At 40.6% G+C, this 19,815-nt stretch overlaps 1 protein-coding gene across 2 annotated transcripts in view; it reads left to right on the top strand.

Moving 5' to 3' along the window:
- galnt13 (UDP-N-acetyl-alpha-D-galactosamine:polypeptide N-acetylgalactosaminyltransferase 13) overlaps positions 1-19,815 on the top strand; it is a 359,051-nt gene that overhangs the window by 211,676 nt on the left and 127,560 nt on the right. For both annotated transcript variants that reach the window (XM_059966532.1, XM_059966531.1), the window contains exon 4: positions 8,149-8,315. In XM_059966532.1, the coding sequence (XP_059822515.1) occupies positions 8,149-8,315 (167 nt within the window). The remainder of the gene's footprint in view (positions 1-8,148; positions 8,316-19,815) is intronic.

Below are 19,815 nucleotides of genomic sequence, written 5' to 3'. Positions count from 1 at the left end.
CCCTCCCTGTCCCATTTCCCTCTCTCAGTCCACAATAGAGAACCATATCAGAATCAGGTCTATCATCACCCTTGTGCGTGTGTTTTCTCTTATCTCTATCTATCTATCTATCTATCTATCTATCTATCTATCTATCTATCTCAATCTATCTGTATCTCTGTTTATCTATATATAATCATGATATGTATGTGATATATATAATGCCTAAGCCTTCTGCACAATACTGTATATCAGGTATATATTGTTCGGCTCTCCCTTGTTGGAGGTGGTTACCTGATATATTGCACACATATTATCTGTCAGCTGCTTGAATTGTCTCTAGATCTTATGGGATGCTGATATGGGGCTGCTTCATTTTCTGAGGAGTTTCAGGTGGAACTGACGAATATGTAACTGCCAATGAACTTCTGACCTCATGATGCTGAGTCTGTAGCTCTTATGACTTTTAAATTCCTTGTTGATGTTCCTTTAGACATCTGGTCCTGGCTTGTTAATGGGTCTATCAGATCTTTTCCATGCTCATGGTGCCTCATCCAATGCCCTTCCAATATTATATCTTATAAATAGAAAGGACAAAATCTGCTGGCTTGCCAGCTCAAAACAATGTTACTCAAACACGTGCAAGAGCAAGCCAAAAGTGGAGGAGAATGTTGAATAGAGAAATGCATAAGAAAATAAGTAGAAATCCATCTTTCATTCTCTTTCAGAATGCTCTGAATCACGATGTGAACAAATACAGTTTTGAAGTCTATTCACTCTTTGGAATGCTGTAAATGTGACTGCCAGTTTATGTAACCTCCCACGGACTGCAGTGTGATGAACCAATTTAGTAACCTGTAAAGAGTGATGTTTATTGGTAAGAACACTGACCACTCAATTGGTCTTCAAAGAAGTGCCACAGGATGTTTTATGCTCACCTGGGACAACAGACTGACAATGCTTTAATGCCGTTGTCAAAAGAGGGTGCAGTATTTCTGGGTATGTGTCTCTGTAATGAACTAGAACACACAGCCAAAAAATATCAGGAAGAAAGGTGAATTTAGAGGAAGGCAGGAGAGACTATCTTTTGCTGATAGTCTGATCGGTCCTCTTGGTACCAGAATTAACTATATATATTTTTGGAAGTCTTGAACTCTATGTCATGGATAACAGTTGGACTGGATGAGAGATGAGATCTAAGTGAACATAAGATGAGTTTCTGTATCTCTGTCTTTGGTCTGCTGGTGCGTCCACCAAGATGTTGGGATTGTCAGTCCAATTCTCCTGCTCAGGTGTCTGTCTTTAGTCTCTCGTAATGTTGTAAGCTTGAGAAACAGCATATCTTCTGACCAGGCTAGTTCTGATGAAAAATCATTAACTGGTAATAAATGGTTTTCGTGGTGTTTGCTTAATGTTTTCTCTCTTCTCAGATGCTGCTGAGTATTTCTTCCATTCTCTTACACCTCTAACACCCATAATCTTGTACATGTCATTGTTCTGGCCTCATTCTTCTGCTATGGATCTATCAGATCCATAAGACATGGGAGCAGAATTAGGCCACTAGGCCAATCAAGTCTGCTGCACCATTCCATCATGGTTAATTTATTATCCCTCTCAACCCCATTCTCTTGTCTTCTCCTCGTAACCTTTGACACCCTGACTGACCAAGAATCTATCAACCTCTGCTTTAAATATACTCAATACTGGCCAACAAAGACATCCATGGCAATGAATCCCACAGGTTTACTACCCTCTGGCTAAGGAAATTCTTTCAAATTGCTGTATTAAATGGACATTTCCCTATTCTGAGATGGTTAGAGTTTTGCTGTTTATTTAAGGAAGCTTTTAAATAATACTTTGTGTGAAACTGTTTTTGTGTACCAAATGTAAATCAAAATCAGTATTGTTAAAGATATTCTAAGTGTTATGAACTGAATTTCAACAAGGTTAAGGGGCAAAAGTTTAGGGGTAACATGAGGGGGAACTTCTTTACTCAGAGAGTGGTAGCTGTGTGGAATGAGCTTCCAGTAGAAGCAGTAGAGGCAGGTTCGATTTTGTCATTTAAGAAAAAAATTGGATAGTTATATGGACAGGAAAGGAATGGAGGGTTGTGGGTTAAGTGCGGGTCAGTGGGACTAGGTGAGAGTAAGCATTTGGCACGGACTAGAAGGGCCGAGATGGCCTGTTTCCGTGCTGTAATTGTTATATAGTCATAAGGTTGAAAAATAGTTACATCTGAAGACTTCACTAGTTGGTGTGCTTTTTGGAGAGGACTCCACCGGCTGTTAAAGCTGTTCTTCAGTTGCAACAGGTTGCCTGGGCTGAGACGTTCTCAGTGATGCTCTGTGTTATGATGGAGTGCTGGGAGCTGGGATCCTGTGGAAAAGGCTGTGCCAGAGGTAATACTGAAACGCTTCCAGAGCAATGCAGGATCTGCTGCAGAGGTACTTGTACGGCAAGTGATTTGGGGATGACAGGAAGCAGGTGGGTAATTGGTGTCAAGGGCAATTACTGCCTTGTACTTTATTGAATAGTGAAGCAGGCTCAGGAAATGGTGCAGTCAACTTCTCCTGTTGCTTATGTTCTCGTACAGATTTACAGTATATCTTGAGTTTAAGAAGGTTTAAGCATTTGCCGAAGTTCCAATCATACTTCACTGCACTTGTTTTAGAGTGTATAAAACAGTAGCATATTGCTGAAGAATTTTTTTTAGAAAACCTTGCCAAAACTCAAAAGTATAACACTGCGGATGTCAGCAGTCCTTTGGGAACTCCTTTTTGGTTTGGTAAGAGCTGTAATGATGCAGCTCCATGACTTTAATCAATGAGAAGGATCTCCTGAACATGAACTGTTTCTTTTTCTTCAAGATAAAGAGATGACCACAAAGGCATTGCTTTTCAGTTTGTTGGTACAAATTGTGAGGAATGACATTGCTGCCGGCTGTCTCACAAATGGGTCAGAACTTTGGGTTGTTCCTGCTCCAGGAACTCCAGCACACGTATGAAGATTGCCACTTTGGCAAGTATCTCTGAATTTAAATAATAGAGAGAGAAGAACTCAAAATATGAGCATGTTGCGTATTTTTGTCATTGGTGTTTCTTGCCCATCAGGATGTAAAGCGTGATATTTCTACATATCTTAATTCTCTATTGAAGTAGCAGATAAATCAGGACTACAGCATCTTGCCTGCCATCAGAAATGGGCAATACATTTTGTTGGAGCTTTTGCTGCACCAGGTAGTTGAGACATTCTAGAAGGGTAAAACTATTAACCAAACCAAGAAAACCTTGAGGGGCTTAACCTTCCATTCAAAGTGACTAAAACCTGAGAAGGAAGTAACTTCTGCTGTATTTATCCAGTCTTGGGGTTGTTCACCTGGAGGAGTGGAATCTCCCACCTTCCATGGCGGTCTGACAACAGCACTTGCAACAGGTACGTTCAGGGTTTTCTTGTGTTATAGAAAATGATGCTGGAGATATTGTAATGAGAGACACAGAGATAGCAGAGGAACTGAATGCGTATTTTGCATTATTTTTTACAGTGGAAAACATCTGCAGTATACCAGATATTCTGGGTGGCTGCTGGTTATCAGTAGAGTTCCACGGCGTCGTTGTGGGGACTGCTGCTTTTTAAGATGTACGTCAGTGATTTGGACTATGGAATTAATGGATTTCTGGCTAAGTTTGCCGAAGATGCTAAGACAGGTGGAGGAGTGGGTAGAGTTGAGGAAATAGAGAACCTGCAGGGAGACTTAGTCAGTTTAGGGGAATGGGCAAAGAAGTGGCAAATTAAATACAATGTTGGAAAGTATATGGTCATGCACTTTGGTAGAAGAAATAAATGGGCAGACTATTATTTAGATGGGGAGAGAATTCAAAATGCAGAGACGCAAAGGAACTTGGGAGTCCTTGTGCAGGATACCCTAAAGGTTAACCTGCAGGTTGAGTTGGTGGTGAAGAAGGTGAATGCAATGTTGGCATTCATTTCCAGAGGTATAGAATATAAGAGAAGGGATGTGATGTTAAGGCTCTATAAGGCACTCGTGAGACCACATTTGGAGTACTGTGTGCAGTTTTGGGCTCCTTATTTTAGAAAGGATATACTGACATTGGAGAGGATTCAGAGAAGATTCATGAGAATGATTCTAGGAATGAAAGGGTTACCGTATGGAGAACTTCTGGCAGCTCTTGGGCTGTATTCCCTGGAGTTCAGGAGAATGAGGGGGGAATCTCATAGAAAAATTTCAGATGTTAGGAGGCCTGAACAGATTAGATATGGCAAAGTTATTTCCCGTGGTAGGGGAGTCTAGAACAAAAGGACACAACTTCAGGGTTAAAGGATGTACATTTAGAACACGAATCTGCAAATTTTATCTCTCAAGAGAAACAAATGTGATGCTGAAGTCATGTTTGGATTTTGAAAAGCAGCTTTGCCTCAACAGTTACATGTTTAAAATCGATAATCTATCCAAGCATCATACAGAAAACATTAAATCTCTATCCCTAGATTGATACTGTTGTAGTTTTTGGACAATTTTCCTGTCGGAAAGGTGTTTGAAAATTTTTGGAAAGGAAGGCCTTTGGAGATAGCAAGCTGCATTTGGTCTAACTTGGATTTTCCATTGGCCTCATTCTGCCATTCTGTTACTTTGAGAGAGGAGGTTAATTCACAGTGAATGAATAGCATTCATACTGCTAGACAGCTGTGCAGAATTCAGTTCTGCAGTGTTGATGCATTCCTTATGTTCAAGTATTTCTGAGCTGTCTGGCATTATTAATACAAATAATACTAATAGTGCAATTATAATGAAAATGTTAAGCAATTTAATTGAATTTTACAGTGATTATCTATGCATCAGCAGAATATTATAAAATTATCTTATCCTTCAGGTTTTTTTGCTTTGTTACAAATTGTTTAGCTACATTGTCTTTGTGCTAAGTGAATTTAATAATTTGTAAAACATTTGCATATTTTAATATATGAAATAGTGTTTTTTCAAATATAACCTTGAAAATATTCAGTTATAACCAATCTAATTATGGGGACTTCTAAGTCAATAAATTGATTGAATGACTTGGGTGGACTGCTTGATGTTACATTGCAATTGAGTTCATCTTTGTAAATGATATGCAGTAAAAATGTATTGAGCAATTTATTCTGTAATTCTGTAAAAATGAGTTCAATAATTATTTTCCTAAAATATTTAACATGCTGGCTTTATTCATTAACCTTGCAATTAATTAAATGATCTTGAGAAGCATCATCTGAAGCACATTTTCATTATCAAATGAAAAATATCGTGTAAAACAAAATACTGAACAGAATTTGTTGATATGTTATACTGGTATTTTAAATTAGTCCCTCTTTTATTTCTAGCACAGTTTGCTTTATTTATTTTGTTGTTTGCCAAGACAACAAGACTGTTTTGTTGAGGACCTCCGCTCCATCGACAAAAGCAGAATTGGCCTGATGACCAACGATTTTAACTCCTATCCCCATTCCTGTTTTGACATGTCAAGAATTTCCATCTTTTGATACGATGAGGCCATTCACAGGGTGGAAGAGCAACATCTCATATTCCGTCTAGGTTGCCTTCAACCCGATGGCATGAACATTATTTCTCCTTCTGGTCATGTTTTCCAACCACCCCTGTTCTCTCTTTTCTATTCCTCACTCTATCTTCTTACCTCTTCTCACCAGCTGATCACTCCCTCTGGTGCCCTTCCTTCTTCCCTTTCTCCCATAGTCCATTCTCCTCTCCTATCAGACTCCTTCTTCTCAAGCCCTTTCCCTTTCTTACCCACCTAGCTTCACCTATCACCTACTTGCTAATCCTCCTTTTACTCTCCCGACCTTTTTATTTTGGCTTATATCCCTTTCCTCTTCAGTCCTGAAGAAGAGTGTCAGCCTGAAACATCAGCTATTTATTCACTTCCATAGATGCTGCCTGATCTGCTGAGTTCGTCCTGCATTTTGTGTCTGTTGCTCTGGATCTCCAGCATCTGCAGGCTCTCTTATATTGATTCAGGTTAATGTGAGCCACAATGCCTCCATTCAACAGGGACCAGAAACAAAGTAATGTTTACTGCTGAGCTCTATTAATTATGCTAATAACTTCAGTCCAAGCAAAGAGCAAGCAAGTGGATACCAACTGTGACCAAAGTTAAAAGATTGGCAAAATACGCTCTATTAATTTGTGATATCAAAGGTTGCTCTTATCATCTAACTTCTATAATCGGGATGGGGTGACTCTGGATGTGCACTCTCAATTAAGATGCAACAGATAGCAGGATTTGGGAACCTTGATTTTCAAGAGATAGTGAGGCCCTGTTAAGAAGAAGGAGGTTCCTAGCAGGTATAGGCAGGGAGAAGCAAATGAGGTACTTGACAATAATAAATGCAAGGGAACACTTAAGAAAGAAATCAGGAGATTCCCAAAAGCTTCTAAAGCTATATTAGAGCAAAAGGATAGCAAGGGAAAAAATTGGCCCACCTGAAGATCAATGTGGTTATCTACGCATGGAAGCAAAAGAGATGGTGGAGATCTTAATTGTATTTTTTCACCTGTATTTACTCGGGAGAGGAACAATCCATAGAAGAGAGGCAAGGCATTAGTGAGGTCAAGGATGGTATGCAGATTATAGAAGAGTTCTGTGCTGTTTTGAAGCAAATTATGTTGGATAAATCTCCAGGGCCTGGCAAGGTGTTCCCTTGGATCTGTGGGAGGCTAGTGCATAAATTGATAGGACCCTAGCAGAGATACTTAAAATATTCTAGCCACAGGTGAGATGAAGATAGCTAACGTTGTTCCATTGTTTATGAATGGCTCTTAGAATAAGCTGGGAAATTATAGGCTGGTGAGCCTGACATCAGTTGTAGGTAAGTTATTAAAAGGTATACTAAGGGACTGGATACATGTGTACTTAGATAGGCAGGTACTGTTTTGGGATAGTCAAAATGACTTTGTGAATGGTAGTCTTGCCTAACCAATCGTATAGAGTTTTTCAAGGAAGTTATCAGGGAAGCTGTTAAAGATAAGACAGTGGATGTTGTCTACATAGACTTAGCAAAGCCTTTGACTCAGTGTCATTGGTCAAGAAGGTTCAAGATGAGGTAGTAAATTAGATTTGACATTGGCTTTGCAGAAGAAACCGGAGAGTGCTTGTTGATGGTTGACTCTCTGATTGGAGGCCTGTGACCAATGGTGTACTACAGGGATTGGAGCTGGATCTGTTGTTATTTGTCATCTGTACAAACAATCCGGATGATAATGTGTAGTAATCTGGATCAGCAAGTTTGTAGATGACATCAAGATTGTGCATAGTAGACAGTCGTGAACAGTGAAGAAGTCCATCAGATGTGAGGTATTGTACTTCAGGTAGGACTTGTACGGTGAGGATCGGGCACCAAGTTCTGAGGTAGAACAAAGGGGTCTGGGAAGACAGATCCATAATACTTTAAAAGTGGCTTTACAGGTAACTAAGGTATAAAGGAAACTTTTGGCACATTGGCCTTCATAAATCAAAGTATTAAATTCAGGAGTTGGGATGTTGTGTTATACTTGATTAAGATGCTGGTCTGGCCTAAATTGGAGAAATGGAAACAGTTTTGGTCACCTATATATATGAAAGATGTAAATAGGTTTGAAAGAATGCCGAGAAAATTTACAAGAATGTTCCCAGGACTTGAGTATCTGATTTATAGGGGAAGGCAGAATAGGTTAGGACTTCACTCCCTTGAGTTTAGGAGAATGAGGGGAGATTTCATGTAGAGATATACAAAATTATGAGGGGTATACATGGGGTGAGTGCATAGAGGCTTTTTCCATGGAGGTTGGTTGAGACTACAATTAGAGGCCATGGGTTAATTATGAAAGGTAAAATGTTTAAGGGGAACATAAGCGGACCTTCAGTCAGAGGGTGGTGAGAGTATAGAACAAGCTGGCAGTAGAAGTGGTTTGATTTAAACATGTAAGGTAAATTCAGATAGGTACATGGACGTGAGGGATATGGAGGGTTATGGTCTGGGTGCAGGTTGATAGTACTAGGCAGATTAATAGTTGGGCATGGCCCAGTTGGCCCAAAGTACCTGTTTCTCTGCTGTTGTGTTCTATGACTTATGACTGTAAGCAAAATTTTATAACTATTTTATTATGCATTTTCCATTCAGATGCAAGACAAAGGTCTATCAAGATGATCTTCCAGACACAAGTGTTGTCATTGTTTTTCATAATGAAGCCTGGAGTACTCTGCTTCGTACGGTTCACAGTGTAATTATTCGTTCCCCAAAGAATGTCCTTGCGGAGGTTATTCTTGTGGATGATGACAGTGAGAGAGGTAACAACAATTCCCTTTACTTGTCTGTAAGTGTTGTTCACAGAATATCATTGTAAATTTCAAAGAAATTGTAATAAAAAAAAAATTGATCCTGAAGTAAACTTAAAATGTGAAGATGAGCTTTTTCTGACAACATTAAATATGGTATTTGCAGTGTATATTATACAAAAATAAGCATTTTTTTCTCCCCAAACCTTAAACTGAAGCAGTTAGGATCAACACTAATTAACCCTCTTTAGGATAAAAGATATAGTTAGTTTTCATTTGTAGATTTCACAGTTAGACTGAAGTGGCATATTGACAGTTTTTAAAAAGTAACTAATGGGTTTATTACAGCTAACTGTACAATAATTTAAGTAGATGTCCAGTAGCATTGACCCACATTCTATTGTTCCTTTCGAAGTTCCACAGAAACATTGGTTTAATGTTGTATACAAATTATTAAACAGGAACTTTCTAAAAAAACAGTCCTACTCCTCCAGTATTTGCTCTGATTCTTTTCATGCTGACTGTATATTGGTATCCAAAGTTGCTAAGCATAATGGAGAGGGTAGAAGTGAAGTTAGAAAGGATCTGGATTTCATCAATGCAAGTATGATTGAATGGAAATATAATTTTCTTGTGTTGTCTTTTGGTTGTCTTATCTTCTTATAGGCTCTCCGAGCTTGATGTTCCACATTCGTACCATCCTCGGAGTGAAGAAGTTTCCTCCTCATGTTCCCCTTAAGTATTTCACAATTTACACCTAACCTATAACTTCTGGTTCTTGTCTCACCTAACCTCAATGAAAAATCCTGCTTGCATTTACCTATCTATGCCTCTCATAATTTTGTCTACTTATATCAAATCTCCCCTCATTCTCCTATGCCACAGGAGAAAAGCTCCTAACCTATTAAAAGCTTACGATGTACAAGTCATGTTGACTATACCTAATAATGTCCTGAATATCCAAATGTTTATGTATCCAGTCCCTTCATATACTTTACAAAAACTTGTCCACTACTGACTTCAGGCTCAGTGGTCAATAATTTTCCATCTGATTCTTAGGCATTTCTTAAACAATGAATCATTTGCTATCCTCCAGTACCACACCTTTGGCTAGTGATGTTTTGAAAATTGTGCACAAGCCTCCCACAGATCTAAGGAAACAACTTATCAGGCCCAGGGATTTAACCACCATAATCTGCCTGAAAACAGCAAGCACTGCTTCCTCTGTAATCTGTATACCATCCTTGATCTCACTGCTGTTTTTCTTCAGTTCTGTAGACTGTGTTTGTCTCTTGACTAAATACAGATACAAACGATCCATTTAAGATCTCTGCCGTGTCCTTCGTCTCCATGCATTGATGATTATGCTGATCTTTAAGAAGATCAACTTTGTCCCTTGCTATCTTTTGCTCTTAATATATAAGACTATAAGACTTAAGAGCAGAATTAGGCCATTTGGCCCTTTGAGTCTGCTCCATCATTCTGTTATGGCTGATATATTATCCTTCTCAACCCCATTCTCCTGCCCCCTTCCAGTAAACTTCGATGTCCTTACTAACTAAGAATCTCTTCACATCTGTTTTAAATATGCCCAATGGCTTGGCCTCTACAGCCACCTGTGGCTATGAGTTCCACAGGTTCAGCACCCTCTAGCCGAAGAAATTCCTCCTCATCTCTGTTCGAAGGGGATGCCTTTGTATTCTGGTTCCAGACTGCCCTACTATTGGAAACATCCTCTCCCCATCCACTCTATCTAGGCCTTTCAATGTTTGATACATTTCAATGAGACCCCTCTCATTCTTTTAAACTCCAGCCAATATATTTTCCTAAACTATTCTGCTGGACCCTCTCCAATGGCAGCACTTAGATGGGGGCTGAAAACTGCTCACAATATTCTAAGTGTAGTCTGGCCGATGCCATTATAAAACCTCTGTATTACATCCTTGCTTTTCATATTTCTGTCCTCTGGAAATGAATTAACATTGCATTTTCCATTGTTACCACCAACTCAACCTGTAAGTTATCCTTGATGGAATCCTGCATGAGAACTCCCAAAAGTCTGCTTACATCCCTGATTTCTAAATTTGCTCCCTGTTTATAGTCTATGAAAATAGTCTATGCCGTTATTCCTTCTTCCAAAATACATGACTATAGACTTCCCTAAGTTGTAGAAACCCTTGGGATTCTCCTTCACTTTGTCTGCTAGAGCAACCTCATGCCTTCTTTTAGCCCTCCTGATTTCCCTCAAGTATTCTCTTTCATTTCTTGTACTCAAGAACTGTATTTGTACCTTACTGCCTTTATCTGCTATGGACTTCCCTATTCTTCTGAACCAGAGCCTCTATCACTCAAAAACCAAGCTTCCCTAAATCTGTTAGCCTTGCCTTTTATTCTGACAGGAATATTCAAACTCTGTAATCTCAAAATTTCACTTTTGAAGTCCTCCCTTTTGCCAAGCGCACTGTTGTTAGAAAACAACCTCTCCCAGTCCACCCTTACTAAATTGTTTCTGATCCAATCAAAATTGACCTTTCTCCAATTTAGAATTTTCACTCTCGCAGTCTCTGTAGTTAGAACTTAAGGAAACTTTTGAGAAACATTTGAGAAACTCTATCCCACCCAGCCCTTTTATAGTACTGAAGTCCCAGTCAACATGTGGAAACTGTCTGCTATCTCTACAAATTTGGTCCTCAAAATCCTGCTGACTATTTGGTGTTCTGTAATATAATCCCAGCAATGTGGTCATGCCTTTCTTATTCCTCATTCCACACATATAGCTTCAGTCGACGAGTTCTTCAGTCTGTCCTGCCCAAGCACTGCCTTGACTTTTTCCCTGATGGGTAAAACCACCCCTCTCCTTTTAATCCCTCCTGCTTTACCACGTCTTAAGCAATGGAACCCCAGAACATAGAGGTGCCAGTCCTGCCCCTCCTGCAACAAAGTCTCATTGATGGTTACAATGTCTTAATTCAATGTTTTGATCCATGCTCTAAGCTCTTCTCCTTTACCTACAATACTACTTACATTGACATCATAGACATTAAGTTAGGGCATTATTCCCATATTTCAAATGCTGTCTTTGTATGTAGTCTTAACAACATCTTTCTCTGTAGCCACTCCACTCTCTGTTTTGACTTTCTGGTTCCCGGCCCAGTGGTTTAAACCCCCTGGAGTTGCACTAGCAAACCTGTCCACAAGGATATTAATCCCCCTGCTGTTCAAATGCAAATCTCTCTGACTGTATCGGTCCCATCTCCCCTGGAAGGGAGCCCAAGGATCCAAAAATCTATAGCCCTCCCTCCTGCACTCAAACTTTATGCACATGTAAAGCTGTATTATCTTCCTTTTCTGGGCTCACTATCATATGGTACAGGTCCTGAGATCACATCCCTGGAGGATCTGTCCTTTAAGTTATTCTCTTAACTCCCTGAACGTCTGCATGGCCTCGCATCCTTCTTGCCAATGTTATTGGTACCCTCATGGACCACTACCTCTGGCTGCTTAGCCTCCCACTTAAGAATGCTATAGACCTGATGTGAGGTGTCCCTGACCCCGGCACCTGGGAATCGACATGCCATCCTGGAATCTCATTTGTAACCACAGAACCTGCTGTCTGCACCCCTAATCAATGAATCTTCTATCACTACAGTTTGCCTCTTCTCCTGCTTCCCTTCTGAGCCATTGAATGCCTATCCTCTTTCCCCCTCCTGATGGTCACGCAGTTACCTGTGTCCTGCACTTTAGGTGTAACTACTTCCCAGTGTTGTTTATCAGTCAACACCTCAGCCTCTTCTATGGTTATTGAGTTCGCCCAGCTCCAGCTTCAGTTCCTTAAAGGAGTCTGTAAGAAGCTGCAGCTGGATGCACTTCTTGCAGGTGTAAGCGTCAAGGGATAGTAGAGGTCTTTGTCTCCTCACATCTTCCAAGTGGAGCATTCCACTATCCTGCTCTAACTGTGTGGGGAAAAAAGGAAGACCAAAAATTACCGAAAAATTTGTCTACAGCCCCCGCCTTTCTTTGCCGATGCCTCTTTGAGCCAAAGCTGTAAGCTCCCCACTCTAACACTGTCCAACTTTCACGATGGCCACTCCAATTAAACCTAACTTCTTTTCATTGATCCTTTTCCCACATTCTCAGACACACAGAATGACCCAACAGACCCCGCTCGCTTTTTCAAATCTCATTCACGAGAATGTACAATTCAATGGCTTCTCGTGATCTCTGGTGCACAGAACGTCCTGGCTGGCCACGCTGGCGTTTTCCTTATATGACAAAGATATGACTTCAGACATCAGATTTATTCTGTCCTTGATGCCCATTGACCAGAGTTACCAATGCTTGATGTTGTCATGCCTCTCAGGCACAGTTACTGTTGTCTAAACACCGGAGTTCAATTCCTTGTTCTTCTTTGAACATTTCATACTCCATCCAGGAAGCTGCTATATTGCTGGTCCTGTAGTCACAAATAGGCCCAATAATGTAAAATATAAAGTACATAAAAAAGGTGAATTGTTACTACTTTTTAAATTCTGATCATTAATTTGTATTGAAAATCTTCTTTGGTGGGATCTGAATTGGATTTTTTTGGTTGGTGGTCCAAGCCTTTGGGTTAATAGACCGGTAAATTATCTTTTTGTTAAGTGATTTGCTAGACTTTAATTAGAGTATTACAAACAAAACCAAGAGCATGCATTTGAGGTCAGAAGCTGTTGGGAAAATAACCTGAAAAATGTTTTGAAATCTAAACAAATGAGTGTAAAGCATTGCAAGAAGCATCTATATGTGTATCAAGTTTGTGACCAGACTTAAATCTGAATCTTTGTTTCTTAGCATAAACTGAAAATAAACTTGTTTTTTGAGGGATTGTTGCAGGAAGAAAGATGTGTTCTGTTCCCCTTGCTTTACCTAACTTGAGAAAAATTGCAAATATTTTTTTCTGGCAGGTTTAGCACAAATGGGATCTTGTCTTCAGCTTTGATTGACCTTTGCACTTCTTCTGCATGAATTCCTTGCAATCTATTCTGTCTTATTCACATTCTTCCTCCTGGGGACATTTCATGACAGCACTATGGCAGAGGCATCACCCAGTGGACCAAAAGTTTCTCTGCCCCCTTACAGACTAGATGAGTTTTGCTTGGATCCATAATGCTGAACTTCGAAATCACTGCTTTGGAAGATTCCAATTTCCAGCGAAAGGAGATTTATAATAATACTTTAACATGATAAACTATTCCCTCTTTGACAAGCTCCTAATCTGACCTGTCTCTAGCAACTGAAAGCCCACCTTGATTTTTTTTAGATTAGGGTGAGTTCTAAATGATATTACTGTCAGCCCATTCCATATGAATAAGCACAATTTGAGCATTGCCTTAACTTTTGTCAAGACTTCAATCAAAGTGGAAAATCTAGGCTTTTTAAAAATTTATTTCAAAAGTTAAATCTACTTCCCATTTAGTACTATTAAACAAGGAGTATCATTTTATTTGGATGAAAACAGATATTTACCTGTCTAAGTATAAACTGTAAACTGAGTTAGACAAGGCAACTAATCTACTTTTACTCTTCAAACTAGGCTTAAATTAAAGTTTTCTGTGCTTGAGATCTATATGCTATTTATGCCATCTGATTTTGCAGTGCCATGAATTTCTGTAGGTGCTAACATATTTAAAGACATACAGTATATTTCTGTTTTCTCTTCATGAAGAAAACATACCAGAAAATGCACCCAGAAGATATTAATGAAATCATGAACAAGATCAACTCATAAAATGCAACAATTTCCTCATCAGTACTGTTATGTTAATGAATACTGTTCTGGACTTTACTTCTATTCAAGTTGAATGCATAGGTGCAATGCAAGCAATCACCCTTTTTAAGTCCCGTGTATTTTTCCAGTAAGGAAGGAAATGCTTTATTGCCAGTAATGGCATACGCCAAGGGCAAATACAAAAGGGCAAATGAAAATAGTTCTCTTTAGTTTATGTTTTGATATCATGGCTGTAACTTGTATCTTTATATTTTAACAATCCTCAGTGTTAATTTTTAAAGTTATGGATATACAACTAAGGGTTTCAGCCTAAGATGTCGACTGCTTATCCCCTTCCATAGATACTGCTTGCCCTGCAGAGTCACTCCAGCATTTTGTGTGTATGTGTTGCTCATAAAAACTATTATTCTAGCAGTAGTTTTCTTCCTCAGAGGAGGTAATTTCTCTCTGAATACCAACAGTAGGAGAAAATAATCTAAAATCAAGAAAAAAATAGGCAAATCTTTCAAATGCATCACAACACTGATGTTACGTATCTTATTCCATGACTTCAGTTACAATGAGACTTTGAAACACTGGACCATTTGACACTGCCAGTACCCCAAAAGGATTGGGCTTCTTATTTTGTCATAGGGGGTGCTATGTCTAGGATCTTAATTCTGACCTTACCAATAATTATCCTATCGTCCTTCGTCCATTGTATTCCCAGAAAATGAACAGTCGTAGATGGGCTCTGTAATTTATTGGGGTTAATTTCCCCATCCTCTCGATCGCATGTGATGAACTCAGGTATTAAGGGCTTCAGGAACCTCCTCTTCAGGGGGGATCCCCACAATAGCACATCATCTATATAGGGAGCTTTTGTAATGCTAGGGGATAGGACATATTCACACAAATCCTGTGCCACTGCACAATGGCAAATAGTAGGTAGGACTATGAACGTATCCATGTGGAAGCTTTGTAAAAGTGTAGTAAACACCCTTCCATGTCAATGCAAACTGATCTATGAGCAATAGGCATGGAGAAGAAAGCATGAGGCAAATCAATAACAGCATAATAACTGTCAGTCCCACTAGAAAATTCCTCAATCAGTGTCACAACTTCCGGACCAGCTGTGGCTCGTGGACAAGCAATCTGATTTAATTTGCAATAACCAATGGTCATATGCCACGAAACATCCAGTTTCTGAACTGGCCAAACAGGGCTATTATAAGGAATGAGGGAGGATGAAGAACCCCCACGTTTAAAAGGGACTCGACTGGTTCATAGATTTCCTTATACCCTCCTGGAATGTGATACTGCCCGGCAATTACTGTTTATGATGACAAGTATAAACACAGGTTCCCATTTTGACTTTCCAACCAGAATAGATATCTTCCTAATACCAAAAGCAAATTTTCCCAAGGGTATCATGATAGAAGTTCCCATTGACAAATCAATTCCCAAAAAGTTTTCAGGCGCCCGGGAGATGAGCATGGGGACTGTGAATAGCAAGGTGGACCTTTGTTTGCACACCATTCATAACCACTATCCCATATACACGCACTCCCCTGTATACTGCTATGGTATCCTCAGCCCCAGTGTCCACCAGGTTAATTCACCACTGCTTATTGCCGTGTGACTACCAAAGGGTAATCAGTACGTATGGCCTCATGTCTCCTTCTGGAACGCAGGGAATATGAGTTGCCATAGCAACAGCGGTAGTCCTGGAGCCCTGGCCCTACACCTAAGTGACACATTGAGTAAACCACCATCTAGGGCCCAATTCATCCAAATCCGGATACAGCCAGGGAATGTCCTCCCTTTTGGGATAACGATACAGTTTGATGTAAGGGCCAGAAAGGCGACCGGTCCCTTTGTCTTGGCTATTAAATGCGATCCATCAAGGTCACAATGCTCACAGTGTAAAACATAAAGAACACCAGTAGGTACACTGTTAATTATCATTTAGCAGGGACAGAAGCATTTCCTTTTTACTAAGATGGGAAGAGGAGCTCTTTGATGCTGATTGCTGAGGCAAAGCCTTCGGCTGCCTTGGAGCATTCTTAGTTCCATTCATCATACGCTCAGATCGCCCCTGCTGCTGCCAGCATCTGACACTTCAAGTTGGGATATTAGACTTCTTGTCTCTTCAAGACCCCAACCCTCAGCTGGCCTTAACAGCAAAATGCCTCTCCACCGTGAGGGTCTCATCCCCTCAGTTGGGTGCATGTGCCAAGGGGAAAGGGGCCGTTAAAGGCATTGTTATTATAAATGACAGATTGCACTGCCATATCATGGAGGTGGGAAAAGGCCTCCGGAGGAGTTTTCCAGGGACTGGGAGATGCATCCCACTCCAAAGAGACAGGGTAGCGAGCATGAGCAGCTGGTACAACCACTGCCCACAGGGAGCATTCAGGTGTGTCAGCCTGACCAGCCTGCCACTCAGCCAAGACCAAGGGAGCATTGTTAATGACCCTAACTGACTCAATTCATGCACATTAAAAAAAACTCTTGGGAGGCTCCTAAATCCCATAGGCAGGTGAGCCAGCTGGGCAAGGATTTTGCCTTTGGGTCAAATCCTGTAGCTGAGCGATAGTGAAGTTGCAAATGGTGGTTTCAGTGGTGACACAGATGGCTGCTGGAGCTTGATGTTGTTCATTCCATTTCAGTGTTCCTCTTCAACTTTTGCATGTCTGTGGGGGCGCACCTCGATTACACTGTTCTTGTCCCCATCTGAATTATTATCATATCAGATATTCCTGCCCCAGGTGTCTGGATGCCAGTCATCCTGCAGGACCATAGATCGGATCTGTGCAGGATCCCCTGTCATACAACTCTACTGAATATGATTCTTTTGCATTATGTTAGCCAATCTACATGCCTCAGCAACTTGTTTGACTCCAGAAAGTGCGTTCTTCATTGTATTTGCTGTTTCTTTTAAGAAAGTGTTCTGAGAATTCAAGTACACCAACTCACACTGCAATTGTGAAACTTCCTCAAAGAGTTCAGCTTTCTCAGCATTTAATTGTTGTAATGCAGTCATAAAAATCCACTCTACTTAAGGCAAACAATCCCTCCTAGAGAGAAGAGCTATATGCTTAAGGCATTATAATATTGCACATGGAAGCTTAACATTAGATAATTCAGCAAATGCCTTCTCCCAAAATCAGGGAGGACCCAATTTGCATAGAAATTTAACCTGTGATCCAAAACCCTCAGAGTTATCTGTCCACCTGGATACTTGGTAAGACTCGGCTATGGTATAGCTCGACTTGCTTGTCCACCACCACATTTTCCTGGACCATGCTTGCAGTGCCTAATGGGCTAGGTTGATCAGACCCAAAATACCCAAACAATTCAAGTGTCCAGGAAACATGGTAATTTGCTTACAAGCACAACAATGTTGCCTAAGCCTGATTTATCACTATAAAACAGCACAAGTAAACCACACAAAATACTACATAGGAAGTTACAAAGATTTCAGAGATCAAGTCTCCAGTTGATTGCTGCTGTCATTGGGAGACTTGATTTTTGGTATTGTTGGAGGAAATCTGAATTCCAACTCGTGAAATCCCCCTGGGTCCATCTTAATCATTGACGATCGTTATCCCTACGTCCAGCTTGAAGTCCCAAGATCCCAGCTAAAGGTGCCTCAATAAATAGGGGTTCAATCCATAAGCATTGCGAGACAAAGAAACAAACTATTTGAACTTTTGTTCTCATGGCACTAACTCAGCATAGTCTCTTTCATTCAAACAACTTGTGTTCATCAACAGACATCCTAATGCCACTGTGTCTGAGACCAGAAGGAATCTAGCCACTATCAGCAAACATTTAACTAACCCTACAGTGTTGAACTTCTATAGATATCTTCACATCTTGCATGCTGCAAGCTCATAAGGAGAGTCTGAACAGCTCCAACTGACAACCATTCAATATTTTATAAAATTTTAATATAGCACAACACCAGGGTCAATCTTGGGAGTAGCCGATGTCACTCCAGTGCAGATTGGAAAGGTGAACTGTGTCTGAAACAGTGACTGGTAAACTTCATGGAATTAATGTTGACTCCCAGGAAATTCTGGAGAATTGCAGAATTTGGCAGTGAGTCAGGTCCAGTGGTTTCAATTGGAGGCTTTGGTTGAGATGGAATGAACAAGATGGGGATTAGGATACCCACCAGAAAACCACTCCATGATGAAGGCATTGAGAACAGATAGTCAGCAGACTGGTCTGCTGGTCTTGAATACATCGTCATGTAAAGTTCAATAACCTTATGTGGAAAAAGTCAATGAATCCTCAAATGCTCTATCACATCAAGTATATACCTCATCTCAAAAACACTCCTGACACCAAACCTCATGACTTGCTTATATAAAAAAAAATCTGCAGTTTGGAGTTTATATTTGAGCTTCACTTTAGCTCACATACCATACCTCACACTGTTAAATGACAAAGACTCAAAGCCACTCAAGCAGATACTCCTAACATCTCCAAACACAATGTACAGCGTTTACTCTTGCACAGGACAAGGTGGTGCAAGATTGGAGGCAGCAGTAGCTACCCCGTGACTATTCTTAACTGCAGGGTTTATATGATTGAAGTGCTGCTGCTGAGTCTGTGCGTGGAGGGATTTCCAAAACCATGGAGAATAACTACATCTTGTCGTATGCCTATCATACCTAGTTTATTAGCTGCAGTTGGCATAAGCTTCTACCTCTTACTTTTCCCTATCCTCTAGCCATAATGCTAAACTTGCAAATTTCTCCTTTTAAGAGTGTCAACAAAAGTGATTTTGGGATTGAAAGGCTCAGCAAATGAGGAGCATTTGATGGTTCTAGGCCTGTACTCACTGGAATTCAGAAGAATGAGGGGAGATCTTAGATCCAAGATGGCGGCGCGATGCAGCTTGCAGTGGCCACTCCGGAACTGATTATCTGTTATTTGTGAAGTGGGGTGCTGTGCGCAATCATAATCGATTGAAAACGGATGTGGAAGCACAGAGAAACATCGGGAAATTCCAGGAAGACCTTCTTCGTTGCTGTTGCTGCTGTGAGGTCCAGGACTCTGCTGGGAAGAACAGACCCCCAGTCCTCGGGGTCGCGTTGGCGGGGCCGTTTTAATACGCTTGGCAGAGGATGGAGCTTGGAGAAGCTGTGCCGGAGGGGATGGTTGTCTGCTCGGAAGTTCGATGGACTCAGGTCGCTTTTGGTGTGTGCTGCGCCTGTGAGGCCTGTTTCGACGGAGCATCCATTATGTGCTGCGTCTGTGAGGTTGAGTTGGGCGGCGCCGTGGAAGTCCATAGCGGGGGTATTCCCTTCTGCCGCCGGCATGGGATGTTGAGTCTGTCGCGACCCTGGGAACTTGTGGAAACAGTGTGGTGATTTCCTTTGAACTTACAATCCTTTAACATCTTGGACTATTTTTACTGTGCCCATCGTCTTTTTTTTTATCAATTATGCTATTGTTTGCACTGTTGTAACTATATGTTGTAATTATGTGGTTTTGTGCAGGTCTTGTAGCTTTAGTTTTTGGTCTTGTTTTTGTCTAGTGGATTTGGAGCTCCTTTCCGGGGAACGCGATATTAATACACAGCAGCCTCTCCGGACTCTGGATTGGGGATTGCCAAACGTTACATGGATTTTCTGGTGTAGTCTGTTTTGTCATATGCTTTTGTGATATCATTCTGGAGGAACGTTGTCTAATTTTTTAACTGCATTACACTTGTGGTTTCTAAATGACGATAAACTAAATCTGAATCTG

This window comes from Hypanus sabinus, chromosome 4, assembly GCF_030144855.1.
Source record: "Hypanus sabinus isolate sHypSab1 chromosome 4, sHypSab1.hap1, whole genome shotgun sequence".
NCBI lineage: Eukaryota > Metazoa > Chordata > Chondrichthyes > Myliobatiformes > Dasyatidae > Hypanus > Hypanus sabinus.
The sequence above is the reverse complement of the archived record's forward strand: the minus strand, read 5'-3'. Positions and strand labels throughout refer to the sequence as shown.